The 24,864-nt window shown below is 46.5% G+C and overlaps 1 protein-coding gene across 4 annotated transcripts in view; it reads left to right on the forward strand.

The window, feature by feature from the left end:
• Positions 1-24,864, forward strand: part of RIPOR3 (RIPOR family member 3) — a 102,800-nt gene that overhangs the window by 58,028 nt on the left and 19,908 nt on the right. For all 4 annotated transcript variants that reach the window (XM_081011081.1, XM_081011082.1, XM_081011083.1 and 1 more), the window contains exons 7-11: positions 7,324-7,473; positions 8,476-8,539; positions 9,626-9,669; positions 10,685-10,810; positions 15,358-15,503. In XM_081011081.1, the coding sequence (XP_080867207.1) occupies positions 7,324-7,473; positions 8,476-8,539; positions 9,626-9,669; positions 10,685-10,810; positions 15,358-15,503 (530 nt within the window). The remainder of the gene's footprint in view (positions 1-7,323; positions 7,474-8,475; positions 8,540-9,625; positions 9,670-10,684; positions 10,811-15,357; positions 15,504-24,864) is intronic.

The raw sequence follows: 24,864 nt of genomic DNA on the forward strand, positions 1-24,864 counted from the left end.
ACTCAGCAGCTGAAGAGGGAACCAGTAGGGGGAGAGGAGCTGGGCTGAGGGAAAGGGAGCTGGAGGGATGGCTCAGAGACACTTCCAGCGAAAACAGTGGGGAGGTTTCAGGACCTCCTGTAGGGACACCCACTCCTCGCCGGAAACTGTCACGCAGAGAGTCCAGAAGACGTGTTTCCGTTAAGGAGCTTTTATGTTGGAAGCGATTCCGAAAGCAACCACTGTCGGAATCTGCCAGCGACTGACGGAGCCATGTTTAAGGGGCTCCGTTACAGACAGAGGTTTGCAAACTTGACCAAACTCTGAGGGACTAGGATTTTACACACAAGCAGCTCATCGTCCCATCACAGCATTCCGACAGTCTTCGTGAGCAGCTTGTGCAGGAGAAGGCATCATGAGCAACCCAGCCGGAACCGGAGAAGCAGGAGCTGGAGCGGGTCCAAGCCTGGAAGAAAGGTACCGGGTGTTGGAGGTCCAGCTAGCGCTGCAGACGGCGAGGCTTGAGGAGAGGAGGGCTCAGGATGCAGACAAAAAGGGGAAAGACACCCAGCTCGTCAGAAAGGTACCAGGATTGGTGCAGAAGTTTGGGGGGGAGCCCAAAGACTATCATGGCTTTCGGACAGAGATGCAATATGCCCTCAATCTGCAGTTTGATGAATTCCCTGACGAGGAATCACGAGTGGCTTTCGTGATTGGGCATCTTGAAAAGGGGGCGAGAGACTGGGTTAGACCCCTGATGGCAGCGAATAGTGACGTCCTAAAGGACACGATGAAGTTCTTTCGCGCCATGGATCTGATGTTTTCCAGCGATATTGAACAGGGAGTGGTCCGCAGACAGTTAATGGCTTGCAAACAGGGGAGCCGATCTGTCCGTGAGTACTGGACTGAGTTCACCATGTTGATCCATAAATTGGGGTGGGATCTATCGGCGGAACCCATTCAAATGCTCTTTGAAGAAGGGCTTTCTTCGGCTGTGAAAGACGAACTTTCCCGGGCGCCCAGGGCGGAGTCTATGGACCAGCTGACCAAATCAGCGCTGACCATAGGAGCGCGCCAGGAGGCGAGAGCATTGGAGAGGCGGGAAGGGAAGGGGGAACGTTGGAAGGAGTTCCGCATTCCAGACATTCCAGAGCCAACTTTCCCGCCGGCAGAGCCGATGGAAATCGGAACAGCGCGCGCGCGCGCAGTTTCAAAGCCCAGTGAGGGGGGAAAGAAGGAGGGAAAAGGCGCCCGGAAATGCTATCTCTGCCAACAGCCAGGTCACTTTGCCAGAGTCTGCCCCCAGAGGAAGGAATGGCAAGGGATGGTAGGAGCTGTGGAGGGAAGAGAGGAAGAAATACCGAAGCAAGTAAAAGCCAACGCCTGGCTGCCACCGTCGGGGCACAGCAGCCAGGCCAAAGAGCAGTGAAAGTGCCCACGCCAGAACCTCCTAAACCCGCCCTAGTGATAGAAGTGGCGCTAGAGCTGCCAAACGGACACCCTCTAAAGATAAAGGCGCTGTTGGACTCAGGCAGCTCCTGCAATTTCATGAGCAAAGAGTTTGCAGCTGAACACCAGATACAGACGATCCCTTTAAGCAACCCCCTGCAGGTGACCACGATCGATGGCAGGGAGCTGTTGGGAGGAGAAGTCAGCTGGCAGACCGTCCCAATGATAATGAAGGTGGCAAGGCACACCGAACTGATAGCGTTTAATGTGGCCACCTTGGGAGGAGCTCCCATTATATTGGGGATGAGCTGGCTAGCGTTACATGATCCGCTGGTGGGCTGGCATCAGAGAGTGGTTTCTTTTGGTTCAGCACATTGCTTAGAACACTGCAAAGAGGGAAAGGGTTTGGCAGGGGCCCAAGCCACCCTAGCAGGGACTGAAGTAACGGAGAACGTGAAGGTACCACGACAATACGCAGATCTCCGCGACGTCTTCAGCGAAAGGGAAGCTGACCAATTACCCCCGCATAGACCCTTTGACTGTCAAATCAATTTACTCCCTGGGGCACAGCTCCCTGTAGGCAAGCTGTACGCCATGTCAGACAGAGAGATGCAGGAGCTAAGAGAGTTCATTGACAAGAACCTGAAGAGAGGGTTCATCAGAGAGTCCAGGGCGGTGGGGGGCAGCCCAGTGTTTTTTGTGGATAAAAAAAACACGAACAAGCCGAGGCTTGTGTGTGACTTCAGGGCCTTAAATGCAGTGTCAGAACCAGTGGCTTTCCCTATGCCCAGGATTGACGACATTTTGACAAGGGTCAGGAAGGGAAAGATTTTTACTAAACTGGACCTAAGGGGGGCGTACAACCTGATACGAATAAGGAAGGGGGATGAATGGAAAACCACCATGTTCACCCCTTTGGGGGCATTTGAATATTTAGTTATGCCCTTCGGCCTACAAGGAGGCTCCGCGTGCTTTCAATCGTTTATGAACCACGTCCTGGGGCCTTTGCTTTACAAGAATTGTGTGGCCTTCTTAGACGACGTGTTGGTGTATTCTGAGAATGAGGAGCAGCATGTGAGAGACGTCAGAGAAGTGTTGAGCAGGCTGCAAGCCAACCAGCTGTGGGTGAAACTGGAGAAGTGTCAGTTTCATACCAAGGAGGTGGAATTCCTGGGGTATCGCCTGTCAGACAAGGGATTGGCCATGGATCCCGGCAAGGTCCAGGCGGTGCTGGAATGGAAAACACCCAAAACAAGGAAGGATGTGCAGAGGTTCCTAGGATTTGGGAACTTCTATCGTAAGTTCATCCGAAACTTTGCCCACCTGACGGCGCCCATTACGGACTGTCTCAGCAGTAAGAAGAAGTTCGTTTGGACTGAGGAGGCGGAGCGAGCATTTGAGGAACTAAAAAGGGCCTTCGCCTCGGAACAACAACTCCTGCATGTGGATTTACAAAAACCGATGAGAGTGGAAACTGACGCATCAGACAGAGCTATTGGGGCGGTGCTTCTGCAGCCAGGGAAGGAGGAGTCAGAGTGGAGACCGTGTGCCTTTTTTTCGCGAAAGCTGAACAAATCCGAGAGGAACTACACGGTGTATGACCGAGAACTACTAGCCATTCATGAGGCGTTCCGGAGATGGAGGCACCTGCTAATTGGCGCACAACATAAGGTGCAAGTGTGCACTGACCACAAGAACCTAGAGTATTGGAGGACGGCACGAGTGCTCAACCAACGGCAAGTGAGATGGGCCCAGGAGTTCTCCAAATTTAACTTTGAGATTTGTTACGTGCCAGGCCCAGAGAACATTAGGGCGGACGCTCTCTCACGCAAACCTGAATATTTGGAGGGGGAGGGAGCACCCGAAGAGAGACATGTCATTCCAGAGGACCGCTGGGTGTGTGGGGCGGCATTGGTGGGACAAAGAGAACTGGTAGAGGAAACAGAGAATGATGAATACGCCCAGAATAAGCTCAGAGGTCTTAGGGGTGAGGGAGAGGAACCAGGGGGTTTCGAGGAAAGAAATGGAGCTTTGTATTACAAAGGGGCACTGTATATCCCTGAAGGAGACTTAAGGGGGAGGGTACTCAAGCAGTTGCACGACAGCCCCACGGCGGGGCATTTTGGACAACACAAAACCATGTGGTTGGTCACCAGGGAATTTTGGTGGCCTAAGGTGAGGGAAGATGTACGGGAGTATGTAAGAGGGTGTGAGCAATGCCAGCGAGCCAAAGGGGAGAGGCGGGCACCGGCGGGGCTATTAGAACCCTTACCAACCCCAGAACGACCTTGGGAGGCAGTGTCGATAGATTTTATGACTGATCTGCCGAAGTCCAAGGGGAAAACAGCCATCATGGTGGTGGTAGACCTACTAACAAAGATGTGCCACTTTGTAGCCTGCTCGCATGCAGTCACGGCGGAAGAGACAGCGAAGTTATTTGTAGAACACATTTTTAGGTTGCACGGGGTGCCATTGAGGGTGGTCTCAGACCGAGGAAAACAATTTACTTCCAGGTTCTGGAGGAAGCTCATGAGCTTACTGCAGGTGGAGGTCAACTTTTCGACTGCCCGGCACCCTGAAACCAACGGGCAGGCGGAAAGAGCAAACGGGGTCCTCCAGCAATACCTGAGGTGTTATGTCAATGACAGAGAGAATGACTGGGTAGAAAAGTTGGCGCTGGCGGAATTTGCCTACAACAATGCCGAGAATGTGTCCACAGGGATGAGCCCCTTCTTGGCTAATTATGGGTGTCATCCCAGGGCTTTCCCAGGGGGAGAAGGGGAGAGATGGGGTGTCCCGGCAGCCGAGCATTTTGTAGAAGAAATGGAAGCAATCCATCGTCAGCTCCAACTCAACTTAGAAAGGGCGAAGGAAGAATACAAGAGGCAGGCAGACAAGAACCGAAGGGAAGGTGAAACCATAAGGGTGGGAGATAGGGTGTGGCTGTCAACCCAAGGGTTGCCGTTCAAAGGAGGTTGTAAGAAATTAAGACCCAGGAGATTGGGTCCCTTTGAGGTCATTCAACAGGTCAACCCAGTGGCTTTCAGGCTCCGGTTACCCAACCACATGAAACTGCACCCAGTATTTCACAGGTCGTTACTGTCACCGTATGAGGGGGGACGAGAAGGGATGGCCACTCGGGGACCGGTCATAGAAGAAAGGGAATGCAGCAGCCATGTGGCAGAAATCCTCGACGCCAGATGGAAGGGGGATCAGGTGGAGTATTTGGTAGCGTGGGAAGGAGAACCGGAGTCAGAAAACACTTGGGTAATGGCAGAAGATATCAATGACGAGGTATTGATAGAAACGTTCCATCAAAGGTTCCCAAGGAAACCTCAGCCTGTGGAGAGGTTCCGGAGGGAATACTTTGGGACCACCGATGAGGAGGAGGAGTTGGAAGGATTCTCGGAATCGGAAGGGGAAGGGGAGATGGACTCTGAGGAGGAGGAGTACTTCGAGACCAGGAACCGCAACAGGTGGAGAGAAGTGTTCGGGACATCGGAAGATGAAGGAAGTTCATTCCGGGGTTTTGCCTCCTCACCGCCCGTAGAGGAGGGGGCGAGAGGGGATGAAGGGGGCCCTGGAGGGGAGGTGGATGTCAGGGAACTGCCATCGGAAGGAAGGGAAGTGAAAGGGCTCACACAGGTTGGGAGAGACTCAGCAGCTGAAGAGGGAACCAGTAGGGGGAGAGGAGCTGGGCTGAGGGAAAGGGAGCTGGAGGGATGGCTCAGAGACACTTCCAGCGAAAACAGTGGGGAGGTTTCAGGACCTCCTGTAGGGACACCCACTCCTCGCCGGAAACTGTCACGCAGAGAGTCCAGAAGACGTGTTTCCGTTAAGGAGCTTTTATGTTGGAAGCGATTCCGAAAGCAACCACTGTCGGAATCTGCCAGCGACTGACGGAGCCATGTTTAAGGGGCTCCGTTACAGACAGAGGTTTGCAAACTTGACCAAACTCTGAGGGACTAGGATTTTACACACAAGCAGCTCATCGTCCCATCACACCTTCGGGTAGTGATAAAGCAGGATATCAAATCCAAACTCTTCTTCTTCTTCCTCCACTATTCAGTTAACAGCAGAAACCTTTTCTGTTGAGATCTGGGTTTGACTTGCTCTGATTTCATGTAAACATTTCGTTGTCTTATACTCACTGCATTGACTCTGATGAAGTAATCTGAGGAAGAAAAGGTCTCTTTCAATAACTGTGTTGGCCATTGCACTTTGCAGCACTTTGATGGCTTCCACTCGGTGGTGCCAAGACTAAATATTCTTGTAAAGAGGCACAAAAGCAGCAGCATGGCATCATGCCAAGTTTATCTGTCATGCAAAGAATTGTTGCGTGTCATGAGCAGGATTGTGCCTGACATCTAGAGGAATCAAATGCCCTTAACTCTTAGAGACAGGACCCGGTAGGTTTAAATGGTGCTCAGCAGACCCCCTTTGTCTGACTACTTTAGAAAGCCAAATAAAGGATTTTAAAATATTTTGTGCAGAATTACCCATTGGTGCTTTTGTTGGCTTGAGTGAGGGGTATGCCTTCATTAAGGGTTTATGGATTTTATTGGCCTTAAAATTAGAGCAAACTGTGCTTTAAGGTTGCACATTACAGTGGTACAGTTGTTCCTCTTTGGCATAAGCATTTTCATTACTGCCATATGCACTCAAATTTTACAGCGGGTATAGCATCCTGTTACATGTCAGATTAATCCCTCCTTATTGCCACAGCTCTGAAAACAGGCTTTGTTTGTGGGTGCCTGAGTTGGATTTGAATGTGGACAGTAGGCCAGGTTTCTTTAGGCAAATTGCCCTCTCCTCAGTCAACCAACCTCCCAGGATTTTTGTGGGATCAAAGGCCGGTTCCCACATTGTCCTGTCCTCCACATCTGCCTTGCCAACCAGGTGTCTCTGGAATACGGCTCCTGTCTATCCAGCTTGGCGTGCTTTCTAGGGTTGATGGGAGTTGCAGCCCAAAACACTGGAGTTTGGTGAAGGCTGCTCTGTGCCTGGCAAGATGGACTGAACCTTGGACTTTGGTGTTCTCCCAATGAATAGCATGAGCCGAGGCCTTTGCAGATTTCTTCTGCCACAAGAAAGCGGGTAGTTAGATTGCAGAAGTGTCTCAGCTCAGTTGCAAAACATTCATCATGCCTCAGGTTCAATCCGTACCATTTCCAGCTTTAAAGACCTTGGGTAGGATCTCTGCCTGAAACCTTAGTAACACTGATGGAGTACACCAGTGTTTCCCAAACTTGGGTCTCCAGCTGTTTCTGGATTACAGTTCCCATCATCCCTGACCACTGGTCCTGCTAGCTAGGGATGATGGGAGTTGTAGTCCAAAAACAGCTGGAAACCCAAGTTTGGGAAGCACTGGAGTGGATCAAGGGTGACTAACCTGTGCACCCCCTGCAATTGTTATTGGACACCCATCAGCCTCATGTATTCAACAAGACCCGATCTTGACTTTTCCTACTTGATTTCACTGAGTATGATCAAGTCAAAGACAATACTTTCAGCTCCCATTGGTTTTTGTTGAAGAGAGCGCATGCTGAACACTGCAATTCAGAGAGTACCTTGGATTGTAAACTTTTAAAGAAAAACTCATTCTTATAAAACAATTGGTTTTATAAGAATGTTTATAAGAATGTTTTTACTTGCAATGTTTCCATATATGAGCTCTGGGAACATAAGAAGCTGTGCTGGCTGGCAGTGGTTCTGTAAGGTTTCAAGCAGGCGACATTCACAGCTTTATCTGGGTAGACCAGAGACCTGGACTTTTTGCATTCAAAAGCATGATAACTGTAAGGCGTCAAGCATTATTGAAATCAATGGGATTTGTTGTAGTTGTTGGAATGAATTGCAATCTTTTTACCTTTCTTCCCCCTCTTTTTTAAAAAGGTAGATGAATTATATGAAGCTTACAGCATCCAGTGCAGGTTGCGAGATGGTGCTTCAAATATGAAACATGCCTTTTCCATGTCTCCGTCCACAAAAGCATCAAGAGAGAGCCTGGTGGAACTTTATAAAAACCTTCAAGAATGCACAGAGGTACAATTACTTTTGTATCTATCAATTCTTTGTAATCCACAGGTTTTTGTGTGTTTTATTTTAACGTTGACATTGACTGTTCTTGAATGTCACCCTTGTAAAATCTGTCTGGAGAGCAATTATTACATTTATATTCTGCGGCACCTAATGAGGATGCTCTGAAATATGTGATTATATCACTCTTATCAGCCTGATGCTGGCCAGTTTGCAACGTGATCAGTATTAATTTTGCCGAGGACAATATAAAGGTGTACTAATGTATGTTTCTTTTCTACCAGTCTAATTTTCATGGCTTCCCCACAAAATCGTGGGAGCTGCATTTTGGTAAACAGGCTAAGAATTGTGTCAGAGATCCCTAGTCTCCCTCTCTGCGGAACTGCAGCTCGCAAGGTCCTCTGGGGGAGACATAATTACCATTAAACAGATTTGAATCTGTGGTGTGAAGCTCCTCTTAGCTGAATTTGGGACCCTTTTCCAAATTCTGTCTGTTGTAAGCAGATGAAACACAGGAAGCATTTCTGGGGAACCATAATAAAGGAGTTGCAAGCTTACCTGAAGAAGATTCCCCCCCTCCTTTAAATGTCCAGGAATTTTATTTGTTACAATTCCTTTTTGCATGGCTTGCATTGCGGTATGTGAAATGGTAATGAACTTGCTTAACTACTTCCAGGAAAGATTTTCTTTGTAGGTTGTAAATCTGCCAGCTCTTGCCTTTTCCATCCATGTCTATGCTGCGATGAGTCCAACAAGTAACTTAACAGGCAGAAAGAAACCAATGTATGTTGGTCATTTTGGGTTGCATTTAACGTAGCATTCAGGAGACCATTCCATCAGTGCAAAAATTCTTCCAACCACCCAGAGAAGATTGGGGGACAGTGGGTTATGGGAGGGGAGAGAATGGGGGAGATCCTGTTGCGCTTGTGCTAATTGGTGCCTAGTGCAAATATTTGACCATCACTCTGAAATGTTAACTTGTGCTCAGTGCCATTTTCTTTCTTTCAGGATATGTGTCTGATAGAGGGTACCCTTGAGGTGCATTTGGGAGAGTTTCACCTGAAGATGAAAGGTAAACCAAACTTTTTACTTAGGGGTTTGGCATGAAGAACAAATCCTGGATTCAAGAACAGAATTGTTGCATCGCTTCTCTTTTCCACTACTGCCCCCTTGAGAATAAACCGGTGTGGTTCTCAAACCAGCCATTAGTTTTTCACTATAGATGTTGCCAAGGAGTTTGGGATGAGGCAGGTTCTTATGAAACTTCCATTGAGTCTTCTGCCAGTAATTGAATAGCATCAGACATCTTCAGAATCAAGAAGCCAACCCACTTTTGGTGGTTCTAGTAGTAAATTGCTACCATGTAATAATCATATATAGTGGTTTAGAGCAGAGATGTGAAACAGTTTCTGGCTGGTAGGCTGAATGCTTTGGTCTTCCAACTTCCATGATTTGCACTGCCCACCTGCCAATCACTTGAGGGCACCATGATGTCAAGTGAAGCATATTTCTTTGCTCACGTGGTTTGAAATGGGTGGCTTTGCAAGCACTAATGGTCAGCTGGTTACCAGTGCTTTAGAGTGTTCAAAGCAATCTTATATCCTTATCCTTCTTTTGTGTAAAGGACCAATTGAAAGTGAGTAGCTGAAGACTACATGCTACAGAGAGATGCATGTAACTTCTTTAAAAAATGAAAAGCAGCCAGTTCTTTTAGATTTTGGCAAAGGAAAAGGGATGGCAGGAGAAGGGTTAAGAACATACTCCCCAAAGACTTTTCTTCTTGTCTTCACTGCAGCTTGCAGTGGCTGCTTTTCATTTAAAATAAAATGTCATTTGAACATATATGCAGCTCTCTCTGTAGCGCTGTTTTCTGACCCTCGTTTGTTCTCTCAAGAGGTTGTCCCGTATAAGCAAGCTGCTGGTCTGTGCTGTGCTCTGGAGTTATTTACATCCATTGCAATTATCTGCTGGATATGGTTTATTTAAAAACAAACCTTGCCACCACCTCCCATCCCAAGAGATTTGCTCACCCATAAATCTTCCTTGTGGCATTTACTTGAAGGGACGGTAACCAGAACTGTTTTGAGATCTCTAACAATTTATGTTAACGGCTTGTGTTCTCTGAGTTGATGAAATTCCTTCTTGTGCTTCTTTCCAGGGTTAGTGGGATATGCACGTCTCTGCCCAGGGGACCAGTATGAGGTATAGTATTTAGCAGTCCGATTGCAAAAAGTTGCTTGAAGGTGGCAGAAGGGCTTCAGCTCAGTGGCAGGAAGCCAGACTATTGGTCCATTGAATTCAGTATTGTCTACACTGATTGGCACTGGTCTTCCTGGGATTCAGACAAGCATCTCTCCCAGTCCTACCTGGAGATACCAGGGATTGAACCTGGGGAGCTTCTGCTACAGCCCTTACCTACATAGTAAGGCACATGCTTTGTTCGCAAACAGCCCCACATTCCATGCTTAGCATCCCCATGTAAGGCTGTCAACTCCAGTCTGACATCCTGGAGAGATTCTGTCCATTGGTGAAGATGAGTGATGGGTTCCTGCAACTCTCCAGGTCCTGCTGGACTCCCTGACCATTAGCTGTGCAGATGGAGGATGATGGGAGCTGGAAGTAGAGCAACATCTGGAGGGCCACATGTCCCCCTATTTATGGTGCATGGAAGACTGATCTAGACAACGCCTCATTTGAGCTGGTACAGATTAGCTTCCTATGTCCATATAAAAAGAAACCTAGGATGCTGTGGAGATGGATTGAGCCTCCAAAATACTGAATTAGGTTGTTGCCTCTGGTTGGATAGAAGAAAGAGAAAGCATACCAACTCATATAATATGCAAATAAGTCATCGCATATTTGCGTATTTTAATAGTTAAATTGGTTTCTCGTTCAGCACTTCACATGACTGGGAATTGCCTCCTGTGTACTTACCTAATTCATGATGGTTTGATGAAACTTGGATTATATGTTTAAAGGTATACATGCATTTATGTGACTTGGATAGCTCAGTCGGTAGAGCGTGAGGCTCTTAATCTCAGGGTTGGGGGTTCGAGCCACAGGTTGGGCAAAAGATTCCTGCATTAGTTCAGGGGTTGGACTAAGTGACTCTCAGCCTTTGGCCTGATCCAGTAAGGCTCTTCTTATCAATCTTTTGAGATCCCACAAATTAAGACAAAATACATGCTCCTCCAAAATCTTGGGTTTTGTTTTTTAGGTGTTTGTACGGCTGGGGCGCCAAAAGTGGAAACTGAAAGGCCGGATTCTGACCGACGACAGTCAGACTTGGGATGAGGAGGAAAAAGTTTTCATACCCAACCTCCATGAGAAGTTTGAAATCAAGGTAATGGCATGTATTGACTCTTGCTAGCAAAGCAGCTGCCTGCTTCATGTTTCTCCCTAAAGCTCCTGAAACAAATTTCATAACTGTTTGCTGAAGGCCCAAATGTTAGCTTCTTTGAACCAGCCATAGCTTCACTTCCTTGCCTTTCCTCAACATTTTATTTCTTCTGTGAGGCAACATGGTTAACTTTGGTATGATACATGCGAATCTTGAAATTCTGTTGGTATGATACATGCAAATCTTGAAATTCTGTTGGTATGATACATGCAAATCTTGAAATTCTGGTGCTTAGTGATCAAAGAACGGACTGGAGAGCCTGTATTTAAGACTGGGATGCAATGAACATGAATATTTGAAGTAGGACTGAGGGACTCCAGCACTGGATCCATCAATGACATGGCACTTTGAAGGGTGTATGGCACCAGAGTAAACTGGCAGATCTTCTTGTCAATCGAGTTTGAATTGGTGAGTAGGAACTAGTGGCAGGAAGTGGTCCAATCATCTACCCAGAACTTCACTTCTGACAAGCTTGCATGCAGGTTCATACAGCCGCTACCTGTCAACACACCTGCCAGTTATCCAACATCCAGTGAACCTATCTTTTGTGATGAGTTACGGTGAGCCAATCAAACCGAGTGAGGGACTCACCCTAGTCACGTTGTTTTGAAACCAGCTTCCTGCTTGTCAAAGCTCTGAATTTGACTCTTCCTGAAATGCGCTGTTCTCTGAAATGACAGTCCACTTGGAGCTTTCAAACTCTCTGAACTGTTGCAACACTCCTTGTTTGCTGGCAGTGAGAATGCTGGAGATGGGTAGAGTCTCATTGAGAGGAATTCCTGATCCCTCTCCAGCAGAGCTTTTGGAAATGTGTTTAAAATGTTCCTTTATTCACTGCCCCCCCCATCCCGCTCACTCCGTGTTGAGAGGTTAATTGAGATGCACTGTGCAAACACTGTGAGAAAACATGCGAGTCTTGCACTTTGCCAGTGAAGATGAGTCATCTCCAGATTCAATGAAGAAGCGATAGACTTGGCTTTTGTGTCGTTGGCAGAGCTCAGTCCCACACGTTTTAAGATTTTCTTGCTTTCTTTAGCCCATAACATTTTAACCATGTTGGGGTGCATTCATACGCAGGCCCAGACAGAGGGGGGGGCCATATGGGCCACTTGGCCTGGGCCTCCGATTCCAAAGGCGGCCTCGGTCAGCATATTCACAATCACAGGGGATTCACTGGGGTGAATGCGGAGGCGCAAAAGCCGTGGCGGTGGTGGGCGGATTCCCTGGGGCCATGGCTGGCAGCACAAGAGAAAAGCTTCCCCGGCATCCAGGGCGGGTCCTGCTATCGGCTCTGCAGAGGAGTGTGGAACAGGCACCGGGTGGGTGGAGGCAACCAGGGCTCCAGCAGCCAGCGCGCCGCGAACGTGATGGTGGACCATATTTTTCATGCTGTTAAAAGTTGGTGAGTTTTTGTTTGAAATCTTGTTTGCCAAAAATTAAAACCATGTGTACCTTAAAGATAAGTGTGCTGGCTTTCTTATCGCTATTTTTTTTTTTTTGAAAATGATGAAAAATGGATGAAGATGTGGCCATTTGTTTAAAATTTTGTTGACTAGGCCAGGAATATTACTTACATATAGCTTTAATAAACCATGTTTTTTAAAGAAATAGTAGCTCACAAGCATACGTCTTTTTAAAGAGTAGAATAAGAAGACAGAGAAGGGACGCGGGTGGCACTGTGGGTTAAACCACAGAGCCTAGGACTTGACGATCAGAAGGTCGTGGTGAGCTCCCGTTGCTCGGTCCCTGCTGCTGCCAACCTAGCAGTTCGAAAGCACCTCTAAGTGCAAGTAGATAAATAGGTACCACTCCAGCGGGAAGGTAAACGGCGTTTCCATGCTCTTCTCTGGTTCGCCAGAAGCGGCTTAGTCATGCTGGCCGCATGACCCGGAAGCTGTACGCCGGCTCCCTCGGCCAATAAAGCGAGATGAGCGCCGCAACCCCAGAGTCGGCCACGACTGGACCCAATGGTTAGGGGTCCCTTTACCTTTACCTAAGAAGATGGAGAAGTTTTAATTATAATTATAATTTAATTTTAATTAATAGTCAAATTTGTCTACTTAAAAATAGATTTATATACTTATTATTTATATACTTACTTATTTTTGAGACTTCAGTTATCCCCAGGGTAAGAAAAAGGGGGGTGGGCACATTATCTACCTGGCCTGGGCCTCTGCCTGGCTCTGCAAGGCCCTGTTCATATGTGCTTTCTCATCAGTTCTTTAAAAAGATCATCAGGTCAGATGTTAGCTTGCATCAGTGGAACGGACACCCTGGGAAGGTGCTGGACTCTCCTACATTGGAAGTTTCCAAGCAGAGGTTGGATGGCCATCTGTCATGGATGCTTTAGTTGAGATTCCTGCATTGCAAGGGGTTGGGCCAGATGACCCTTCGTGGTCCCTTCCAGCTTTACAATTCTAGAATTATATGAAGAGCAGCCAATATGGTGCCCTCCATTTGCTGCTGAAGTACAGTTTCATCATCCCTGACCATTGGCCATGCAGGCTGGGGATGATCGGAATTGAAACTCAACAACATATGGAGGGAATACAGATAGCTCAGACCTAAGCCGTGTAGAAATGAGCCCATGAGAGAGAATTATTGAGGTTGGATAGGTTGCACTTCTGCTGTCATCTTGTTGACCCAGTGAGGGGCAAGCACAAAGTAACCTCATGCACCTGACTGAAATGCTTCTTTGCGTTGTTCTATGATTCAGCGTTCTGTGATTGTGGTTTTATTACTATGCCTACTGCTAATGCAACTACCCTGTCTGCCTTGCTCTGTGCCCTGGGCTATTGCAATTACCCTGACCTGTCTTCCCTCAGGCCCTGGGCTAGTATTTTGGCAGCATGAGAAAAGCAAGTGTGCTTCTTCTACCCCATCCTGTTGTGTTTCTGCAAGAATAGGGGTCTCTTATCCTTTCTTTTCCAATGCTGCCCTTCTTCCCCCACCTCCATCGGGTCTCATCCAGTAGAAATAAATGTGGCTTTGCCATAATCTAAGCAGGAAGTTCTTATGATGCTTTGGTCTGTCTGGAACAGCGCAAACTCATAATTATATCCCATAACCCTTGATCTTGGTGCTTCTACGAAGGGTGTCTTGATGTCTCACCCAGAGATACCTGGCAGTTCTCCTGCTTGCACAATGCAGCACTGGATGCTCATGTTAAAAGGAAGGAGAACAGCATATTCCAAGCACATTAAGAACTCATCGCACCATCCAAGTACCCGAGAAGTCTCTCTGAGTGTTGAACCTTGTAATAAAAACACAGCACTGTTTGTTGTGTATGCCTTGTACCAGGGCAGCGGGCTGTATGGGGATACAGCCGTGAACAGTTTGCACTACAAACTTCTGTATCAGTTTATCTCTCCTGGATATTCAGATTCTGAAATCTGAATATTCTACCTTGATGAAAGTGATAAGATCCATTAGAAGTCTCTTACACCCTTAAGGGGACTACAGTTCCTTGGGGCTCCTGGGGAGAGGAAGTGACTTGCTTGAAATCTGTAGCACAGATAAATCCTGTGTAATCTCCAACTGTTCTGAATCTGTTTTTCTCACTTAATGGCAATGTATGATTGCTGTGAATGGGAAGTGTGTTGCTGCACAAGGATGAATTTGCATGTGTCTTGATTTGTTTTGCCGGGTGGAAATGAAACCCAAGGGCTGGCTTGGTATTGGCTTCGTCTCATGTTCGTCTGGGGAGAAACAAACCATGAGTGCTGATTCATGCATACTGCTGAGCTTGTTCTCTGTTTGGTGTCTCCTTCTGGTTCAACACAGGCAGGAGTGGGGCAGGTGCTACTTGAGCTGTGCTCAAGTTCACAGTAAACCATAGTTTGTTCAGACTAGAGATGGAGAACTCGTTGCCTTAGAAACAGAAGAAGCTGCCTTATCCATCGATTCATTGATTTAGCTCAGTGTTGTTTACATTGACTGATGGCTGCTCTCCAGGATTGCCAATTGAGTTCTCTCCCAATTCTACCTGGAGATGCTGGGATTGAACCTGCATGCTATGCCACTGAGTTATGGACCTTCCCTTCCAAAGGTTGCTGGACCACAACTCTCATAATCCATGACCATTGGCCATGGAGGCTGGGGCTGATGGGAGTTGTAGTCCAACATCTTCTGGAGAGCCATCACTGGTTCACACTATGGCTTACCATTATGTGCCAACGAGGCCACTGTGGGTACAGCCTTTTGGTATGCCGTGAACAGGTAGGGTTTGCCTGGAATTCAACCATTCTGTTCTGCTGAAAGTTGAGATGCTTTTATTTTGGGCTGTTACGCCACACATTTATCCATTTATGATAGGATTGGTGCACATGTGCTCTGGGAGATGCATGAGAATTGAAATGTCTTGGGTAGAAGACTTCGCTACTGTGCTGTAGACGACATGTTCATGTACCAGTTTCCATACTCAGAGGTTGGTATGCATATAGCTACCCTAGACTGATAGCACGGTATCCTTTGTTGTTTTTGTTGTCCAGGTCACAGAACTGCGGGGACTTAGCACCCTGTTGGTTGGCATGGTGACATGTGACGGCATCGACTTCTTCACAACCCGGCCTCAAGCCATCATTGTGGATATAACTGAACTGGGCACCATCAAACTGCAACTGGAGGTCCTCTGGAAGTAAGTGTGTGCTGATTTCGCTTGCTAAGATCACAACGTGTGCTGCGCCAACTGGTACCATGAAAAGCAGTTTTATGTGGTCCTGGGTAACATGGCCACCATTTCACTATGAAGGACAAGCTGTATATCTTTGTAAGAGAGAGAACATGACTGTGTTCAGATGACCACATTCATCTGAGGCATGTATGAGCTTTATGTCCTTTCTATGCACGCGGACCCTTCACTCATTTCTTCGCCACAAGCACAACTCAAACCAGGGGCAGAGCAACTCGAGCTCTGTTTGTGCTGGTGGACTGGGGTGGGGGTAGGGAACATGCCCTTGAGCTCCCTCTTCTATCCGCTGTATGTGTGAATGAGAGGAAGTGCCACCAGTGAGAATGGCATTGCTAGCCAGTAGAAAGCCCCCAAATGAGGCTTTCTAGGGAGAAATGGGGCTAAGCTGGCCCTGGTAGCCAGTGGATCGCAAACCAGGCCCGCTTCCACCATATGACATCATCATACCTAACCTGGGCTTACTCTATGTGCCGTTTTCATGCTGGCACATCAGCCTGCCTGCTTCCTCCATCTTCCACCCTGACCACGTGTGGCAGGGCAGTGATTGCTCTGCAACTCTGCATGTTTGAATGGCATTTAAAGCCTCTGATAAACTATAGTTTTCTCTTTGGACTAAAGCGGCTTGGTGTTGGTTTATTATCCTGGCTTTCTGAAGCTGGCACCCGCTGAAGTTTGATCAGTTACTTTTGTGATTACCCAGCCACAGTCAGGGTTAAAATTTGTCCGCTGGCAAGGCAGGGAGACGGTAATACATAACCAGTAATGCATAAAAAAGACTACAGACTCAGGATTGTAACTTAAACAAACAAACCCGTCATTTAAGGCATAGTATGATTATCTTTGCATAGAAGATAGTGCTATTATGAAATCGGAAGAAGATAAAAGCAACTTAAAGCAATGCAATATGGGGATATAGTGCTTTAAGTAAATAATATGGATTAAGAATTGTATAAGAATAGCATTATGTTTGCGTTGGCAGTGCAATCAATCGTAGTTGGTTTTTACCTATCCTGATTGAAGATTTAGGCTCCCGAAGCTCAACAACCCATCTTATTGGGAAACAGAATTTTTTGGATTTCACAGGATATCTAGGTTTCCTAGTTTGCTTAGCATTTTGGAATAAAGTTCAAAGTTGCATATCCAGAGCTCTGAAGCAGCACTTGCAAAAGAGTTAGGCAGCAAGGCTAGGAGAAAGAGAAAATTTCCCAGGACAGGAACTGGACCAATAGGGTAGAATTTTCCACCTTTCACATCAGTTTTATTACTTACATACCGTATTTTTCGCCCTATAGGGTGCACCGGCCCATAGGACGCTCCTAGTTTTTTGGGGGGGAAATAAAGAAAAACATTTTATTTCCCCCCCCCCCCCAGCCACAGGGCTGGGGCGGGGGAAGCCCGAGCTTCCCCTGACCCCAGCCCCCAGAACAGGCTGCTATCCACAAGCCTTGGGAGCCCGGCGGGAACTCCCGCCGAGCTCCGAAGGCTTGCGGATAGCTTCCTGAAGCCTGCATTCACCCCATAGGACGCACACACATTTCCCCTTCATTTTTGGAGGGGAAAAAGTGCGCCCTATAGGGCGAAAAATACGGTAAGTGAACTTGTGTAAGTTGTTGACTTATGGACTACACTTTCTCCCAGATACATTCTGATACCACTTTCAATAATGCAATGATTGACCATTTTGAAGGTTGATGTTTTTCTCTTTGCATTACTTAGCACCTTATTATGTAGATCTAACGAGGTTTTTCCAAGATGCTGAGGTCTCCTGCCACTGTCGCCGAGAGTCAGCAAAAAATTCCAAGCACCTTACACAAAAGTGACACAGAATATTTACATTCTCGACATCCATTTTAATCCATCAGGGAGTGGCTGCTGTACAGTCAACTGAAGTTGATGTGTGCTCCAGATTAACATGCCCCAAATGGCAAAGTATGGTTTATTAGAGGCTTCCTGGTTTAATTGTGCGTTTTGCACAGGCAGCAGATAATGTGTTCCATTGTGTACACAAAAGGCTTGTGCATATCTCGGCTTAATAAACCAAGATAGAGTGGTCAAATTAGCTCTGTGTTTCAGTGCACACTCTACGCCTGTTTGGGACTTTTGCTGCATATATCTGAATGCATGTGAAGCCATTTCTTGTAAATGGTATCTGTTGGATTATAGCATCTCACTGGGGCCTGGGGTCTGTTTGTGCACTTCCAGCTACCAGGCTGCTGAAACAGGGCATTCCTTGAGCCCACAGAAAGTGGCCACCTCTGCTGTCTAGTGAATCTGGGGCTCAGGAAGGTTGGTGACGGTATAGAATTATATTGGCAGTTCTCTTTCTGTTCTCGCCTGCAGGCCAAGCTCATCTTAGGTAGGAGCAGCTGCCCCACCTTCAGCTTTATAAATGCCACTTCTGGAAGAAAGGATGTTTGGGAGGAGAATATATTGCCCAGGTTGTTTTGCTGTCTTCTCTCTCTCTCTCTTTTTAAAAAAGACTTTTTATTCTTTCTGTTGGTGGCAATTCTGCCAGTGGCTTTGTTCTGCCCTCCCCTTAACAATGAACTGCTCTGGGTGAACTTGAAGCTCACTTCCCTAGGTCACTGGTAATGTCTATACAAATAATGAAGAATGGAATCTGAAGATGAAACACAGCTGAGAACGAAAGCTCCTTAAGACTGCACAATAAACATTTGGCCGGTACCCAAAATAAGGGGAAGGGAAGGAGGCCACCTGAAACAAATTGTTTATACGTTCATCAGCTTTCCCATGTTTGGATCTTAACACAATGACCTGAAATGTGTGTTGTGTCAAGTTCCTACTTAGCCGTTCCAGCACAATCACTTGTCTTCCACTTCAAAAATTCACCAACAGTGGTCTTGCTTTTAAAACTTTTTTTAGGGTCATCCTTTTGTAAACTTTTTTTGTGTGATAAATGATTTGCTATTAAAGATTGGCTTGAAATGCTAACGTTGACTGATGCTTGCTGCTGGGCGAGGCGTGTGAAGCGATTTTTTTATTTTAAAAAAACACACACTTTTTGACCAGAAAGATGGCCTTAATCTTTGTAAAAAATCTACTTTGGAAAGCAATAGTTTTATTTATTAGTTCCTGTTATTTATTAGTTCTTGGACTTGTTTCGTGTTTCCTTTTTCCATGTGGTTAAGATGTCTTTGTTTTGACAGAGTTTGCGCATCACGTTAAACCTTAAACCAAATATTACCATGCGCAAGTAAGTGCTGCCCACTTTACTGTTGCTGGGGAGCACCAGTGAGGAGACTGCTGTTGCACTTGAGATCTGCTGGTGGGCTCCTCATAGGCATCTGGTTGGCTACTGTGAAATCAGGATGCTGGCCTAGACAGGCCTTTGGCATGGTGCAGAAGGATCATGATTGCTGCTCCCCACTCACCCTGGGAGAAAGCTAACCAGGGTGCCTGGCTTAGCATTGTGTGCAAACCAGGAATTATGGTTTGTTTTGCTTCCTTCAGAAACCATGATCTGTCACCAAGGTTTGTTTGGAGCAAATGAACTTGGATTTGATGCAACACTCAATTGGGATCATAGTTTGTTTCCTTCCAGAGCAATCTCTTCTGCATAGTAAGCCATGGTTTTGTAGCTTATTGCAAGTGTGGGAAACCTTTGGCCCTTCAGATGCTGCTGAACTACAACTCCCATCATCCCTGGCCATTGGCCATGCTTCCTGGGGCTGATAGGAGTTGAGTTGGTTTTTTTTGATGCATTAGTAGCACTGAAGTGAGCTCCCTGGGGTGCAAGCCTAGGCAGTGTGTATGGAGATCCATGCTGCCCAGATGACAAGACACCCCCCCCCTCGGCTGATGTGGTCCAAAGGAAAGCAGAGCAATATGTTTTGCTCCAGCTTGGCTGCAGGAGTTTACGGAAGGAGGCATACAAGATGCCATCCACTCGCCTTAGGGACTGCATTCTGGATTTGTGTAGAGTTTACTCCTTAGCCTTTTCTGCTCCTGAAGATGTTCCGCAAGGTAGAGGGTAAGGACTGGTTTACTCTCGAAGCCTTTCTCACAAATGAGTATAGCCACAGGACAATGTGATCAGAGTTTTCCTTCTCCTAGATGGGCTACCTTCCCAGATTGACAAGCCCTATCTGTCCCTTGAGAGCAAGTGTGGTGTAGTGGTTAAGAGCTGTGGATTTGTAATCTGGGGAACCGGGTTCGTGTCCCCGCTCCTCCACATGCAGCTGCTGGGTGACCTTGGGCTAGTCACACTTCTCTGAAGTCTCTCACACCTCATAGAGTGTTTGTTGTGGGGGAGGAAGGGAAAGGAGAATGTTAGCCGCTTTGAGACTCCTTAGGGTAGTGATAAAGCGGGATATCAAATCCAAACTCTTTTTCCCTCTACAGCACATGCAGAAACTGCCTTCTTGACCATTGGACCCACTATTGCTCTCATCCACTCAATCCACTGGAGCCTGTCTTCGCATGCAGGGCAAGACCCTAACTCATTGAGGGTTTGAGACCCATTAGCTACCCTCACCCAGTTTAACTGGTCATTTGAAGCCGTTTCCAGGGTGTGGCTGCTGTCGCATGCTGACAGCTTCTAGGAGCCACGGATGAGAGCTGTGTGCAGAGGGACCAAACCTATGGTGGACAAACTGCCCAGAAGGAGCACGATACGTCCTTCCCCAGAGATACTGCCCCTCCCCTAACACCCCAAGTTCAGGAACATCTGGAGGGCCAAAGGTTCTCCACTCCTTCCTTACTGTGACATGCAAACATGGCCATTGCACCATACAAAAGCTGGAATAAACTGGGTGTGCTTGTGTGTGTGATCTCCCCTTAACTTCCTGGATGTTTACAGCGGGATGCTATTGTTTCTCTGTAGTGTAGGACGAATATAATTCCAGGGAGCTTCTCAGAATCGGTGCTCAGATTATGGGAGAAAAAATGTAGGCCAGCCCTTAATGAAATCCACACGTTCCATTTTCCTCCCTCCAATTTTAGCCAAATAATTGTCCCCCGCTCTCCCAATATCCTTGTAAAAACAGTAGCTAAGGGTGTGTGTGCCAGAAAAGGTAAGAGGCCTGGGTCCTTTGGCTTTTCTGCTCTGACTTCCCTGCAGCTCAAGTCCCATCTCTTGTTTTCCATATAGATTTTGCACATCTCTTTCTGGCTAAACCAGCTTTGGTAGTGACTATATTGCAAAGCCACAGTGCAGAGAAGCCTCTTATGTTTCCTGGCTGGAGCACTGTAGCGAGCGAGTCGTTTGAGAAGCCAAACTCAGAGCAAGTTTAATTGATTCCAATTCTCCCTTTCTGTGTGCCAAAAGTTTCCACGGCACTCTTTGCAGCAACTCCTGGATCACTTGGGGTTTGCCAGTCCTTCCCTGCTGCTAGATCTGCAAATCCAGAAATGTGTGTTCCAGCTCTCCTAAGGCTTGAATTCTTTTCTAACAGGGAAACGTTTCCTCTACAAACTTAAATGGGGACCTCTTGTGGCAACTTTGGCAATCCCTTGTACAAACACCAGTGAGTAAGGCTGCACATGGAGGATTGTCTGTTCAGAAGTTGCACAGAGGAGAAAAATTTTCGGGTTCACTTTTTCTTCTTTTTCTTTGGCTGAAGCTCAAACATACTTGGGAGGCTGGGAGCCTCAATGGTGCCTCTTTGGAGGCTTCACTTGGGGCAGAAACCCTGGCTAGACCTCCCCCCCACCCCAGCTACAGCTCTGCCTAAGAAGTGCTGGGAATTCTTTTGTGGCATGGCGTCATGGGGTTCCAGGAAAATACAAATCTGTTAGGCTAACGTCTGTGCTAGGTAAATTGTGTGTGTGAAAATATATTCCGATGATATACTGGATCTGCATGGAAATGAAAACTCCAGGGGGATTCCTGCAATCCTGTTTGTAGTGGGAAACTAACACACAAACAACCCTTACTGTCTTTCCTCCAAGAAAGAAACATTTTATTCCGAGAAACTCTTTTAATTGGGGGCATGTTTTATTTTGTGAGCTAATCCTTGGTAGGAAATCTAAAAACATTTTTGCAGTGTTTTGAGTTTGCTCAATATGTTGGTCTTTCAGTAAGTGGATTCTCATGGGGCTTTGTGCAAAAATCCCCCAATAAATTGACACCCCCAAAAAACCCCAGCAGACTTGTTTGCTTGCTTGTAGCCACATTTAAAAATAAATAAATACACACTTTCCTTCCATTTTCAGTGGAGATCGTTACACTATAAAATGACTTATTTACAAACCAGCTGCTGTGTGTGTGTGTGTGTGTGTGTGTGCGCGCGCGCGCTTTTTAAATCTTTAAATCTCAAGAGCAGGGAGAGACAGCCTTATGTTCTGTGCAGGGCCATAAGCCCATGGAAAAAGCCCACCAGGGTTGCAACTGGTGGTGGGTGGAGCCAGAGCATCGCTCACTCCATGCCACACCCCCAGGGCCGTATCCATGATTCTCTGTCCACGAGTTCACTGGTCTTCAACTGTTGAATTGAGACCCATGAGTAGGTCATGACCTGATTGAAGGTGGGTCGCAACAAGAGCATTACCACCTTGCAAAGATATGTTAAAAGATTAAGAAATGGGTCCCCAAATGCATGTTTGGGTTAGAAGTAGATACTGGATCTGAAAAGGTTGAATTCTGCTGCACCTAGTACAAAGAGCTCTTGCCCTACATGATGGGTGAATTTTAATGTTGTGCACCAGTGGAATCGGTGCAACAGCTTTGCTGGCGGAAACTTGTTTTGCACAATTGATTGTGCAACGATGTTACCACAGCAACGCCTTCTCTTGTGCAACAGTGTCATTCTGGTACAAAACATTTCACCAGCATAACATGCGTAAATGCATCATTTTATTTTTTATGCCCCCTTTCCGTAACTAAAACCATGCTCAAGGCGGCTTACAAGCCAAAATAAATAAATACAAACATAACAAAAGCAGTCATAAACTATGAGCAGAGCTCATCAAAAGTCCTCAGCCCACCTGAACAATTTCCACATGAATTGTAGGAGTTACAGGTAAAAAATAAAAAGCAACAATACTCCCCCAAAACAATACCCAGATGTTGCACCCACCCCAATCCCTGAGCGACAAAGAGACCTCAGGGGTTCCAGCACTTACCCAGCTTTTGTTTTTCATGGAATGAAGATTAATTGATGGATTTATTCACTCACACAACCTGAGCACAGCATCATCCCATGTGCTCTACATTTTTGTAGAGCTGTGAAGAAGAAAGAAGAAGACGACGTGGTCCTGTTCCAAAGCAATAGCTGAACTGGAATATAGAAGGGAAATGGGCACAGATCCAGTTCCCTGGCGTGTGTCCCCCCCCTAGAAAAGTAAGAAAATACAGGCAGAAAACTTAGATTAGATCCAGAGTGTTGAAAGTTCCTAAATTATTTGTATAGTTGTATAGGGACACAAGAATGGCTTTGTAGAAAAGGCCCTGCGTTACACACCAGAGTTCACATGGTAGACTGAGGAAACAATATACATTACAGTCGTACCTCGGAAGTCGAATGCAATCCATTCCGGAAGCCCGCTCGACTTCGAAAATGTTTGGAAACCAAGGCGCGGCTTCCGATTGGCTGCAGGAAGCTTCTGCAGCCAATCAGGAGCCACGGAAGCGGCACTGGACGTTCAGGTTCCAAAGAACATTCACAAACCGGAACACTTCTGGGTTTGCGGTGTTTGGGCGCCAAAACGTTCAAGTCGAAAGATGTTTGTCAACCAAGGTACGACTGTGCATTACTTCCTTACTCCCATGATGAGGAGGAGTGGCCAAGCTTAGCCTGGGAGGACAGCTTACTCTATGATATTAACTACTTCATGCATTAATTAGACGTAAGCATTTTGGTTATATGAGGCTGGTGGTCCCACATATTGAGGTTTTAACACTGAAAACCATAAAGTGCATCTTTTCTGCATATCGGTAGTCAGGTGAAGTGTATGCATTTGAAACAAGCCAGTGAAATGGACTTGTAAGTAACTGTGGCGTCTGCTTTGGATGGAATATTCTCTGCCGTTCAGAGATCTTCTCTTGTTTTGTTACAAAGTGAGAAAAAGCAGATGAGTTGCTAATCTTCCTGTGTGGCACTGACTTGCTTTGACGAAGCCCAGCTGTGTGACACTGGCGAACTTAGCCAATTAAACTTCATTAGTCTTAATGCTGCGTAAGCCTTGCCTCCACGGTGGTATCGCAGCAGCACCTTCGGAGTAAAGAAGTTATTATCCGTGCTCAGGTTGTCTTCAGGCTGAGATAAAGTGGTGCCCCGAAGTGCACAAAAATAGAAGAAAATCTGATTGAAATCCATGGGACTGAACAGCTGAAATCTGGCAGAAAATTAGCTCGTAACTGGTCTTCGCTAGGGCATTTCCACCTCCCCAAGATTGATTGTTATCCATCCAGTGCCCTTGCTAGATGGTGTCCACCATTATATTTGAATATCTGTGTTTTGGGATGCTGCTCTGAGCATCTTTTTAGGTGGCAGAGTGATATGTGCATGTAAAAATAAAGATGTATCTGAGGGGCCCTGCAACAAAACGTTGCAGTGTGGAGTTTGCTCCCTTCCTCAGTTTTCTACCACCCTCACCGCATGCTGCCTTCTGTGCAAACTAAGAGTACTCTGGACAGCACTGCAGAGCTCTTGCAAGCTACTCAGAACCTTTCTTGTATTCAGCGTGAACTACAGTTCACTGGAATTGTCAGTCACTCTCTTCCTGCCCCTTCCAAACTGCAATTTGGGGACAAAAACATTCATTTGCTTTGGGATTTGCATTAGTAGTTTTGTGTGTGTGTGTGTGTGTGTGTGTGTGCGCACGCGTGTGTGTTTTAAATGCTACACACGAACTTGGCTATAGCAGGAACGCTGCTACCTTCTGCATTTTTGGAAGGTGGGGTGTGTGTGTGAACACACTTGCTTCCTGAAAGCATCACATTTGAAAACTGCTGCGCTAGATGAAGAATTATTTTGGATGAGTGTTCAGCTTCTGAAGTGTTAAAAGCAAATCAAAGCTTCAGTTCACAGGACGGCATCCCAGCGGCAGGATGTGCATTCATGCTGCTCCTCGTTTATTTTAATTTATTTCAGTCATATCTTTTACCCCCATTTTAATGAAAGCATTTTCAAGGTGGCTTTTACAGTAGAGTATCTCAAACAGTAAAAAAACAAGGTGAAACAATGCTATAGGCTAGTAATGAAAACAAAATTAAAGCAAGGGACTAAACAGCAATAAATCAATAAAAACAGCCAGTGGATAAAAGCAACATAAATATGCTGTGTTAAAAGGGCTTGAGCAAATGAAACTGTTTTAATTTGGCAGTTAAACACACAGTAGTGGGGGC

The sequence above is a fragment of the Podarcis pityusensis genome (genome assembly GCF_964106645.2).
Source record: "Podarcis pityusensis genome assembly, chromosome: 6".
Classification (NCBI taxonomy): domain Eukaryota; kingdom Metazoa; phylum Chordata; class Lepidosauria; order Squamata; family Lacertidae; genus Podarcis; species Podarcis pityusensis.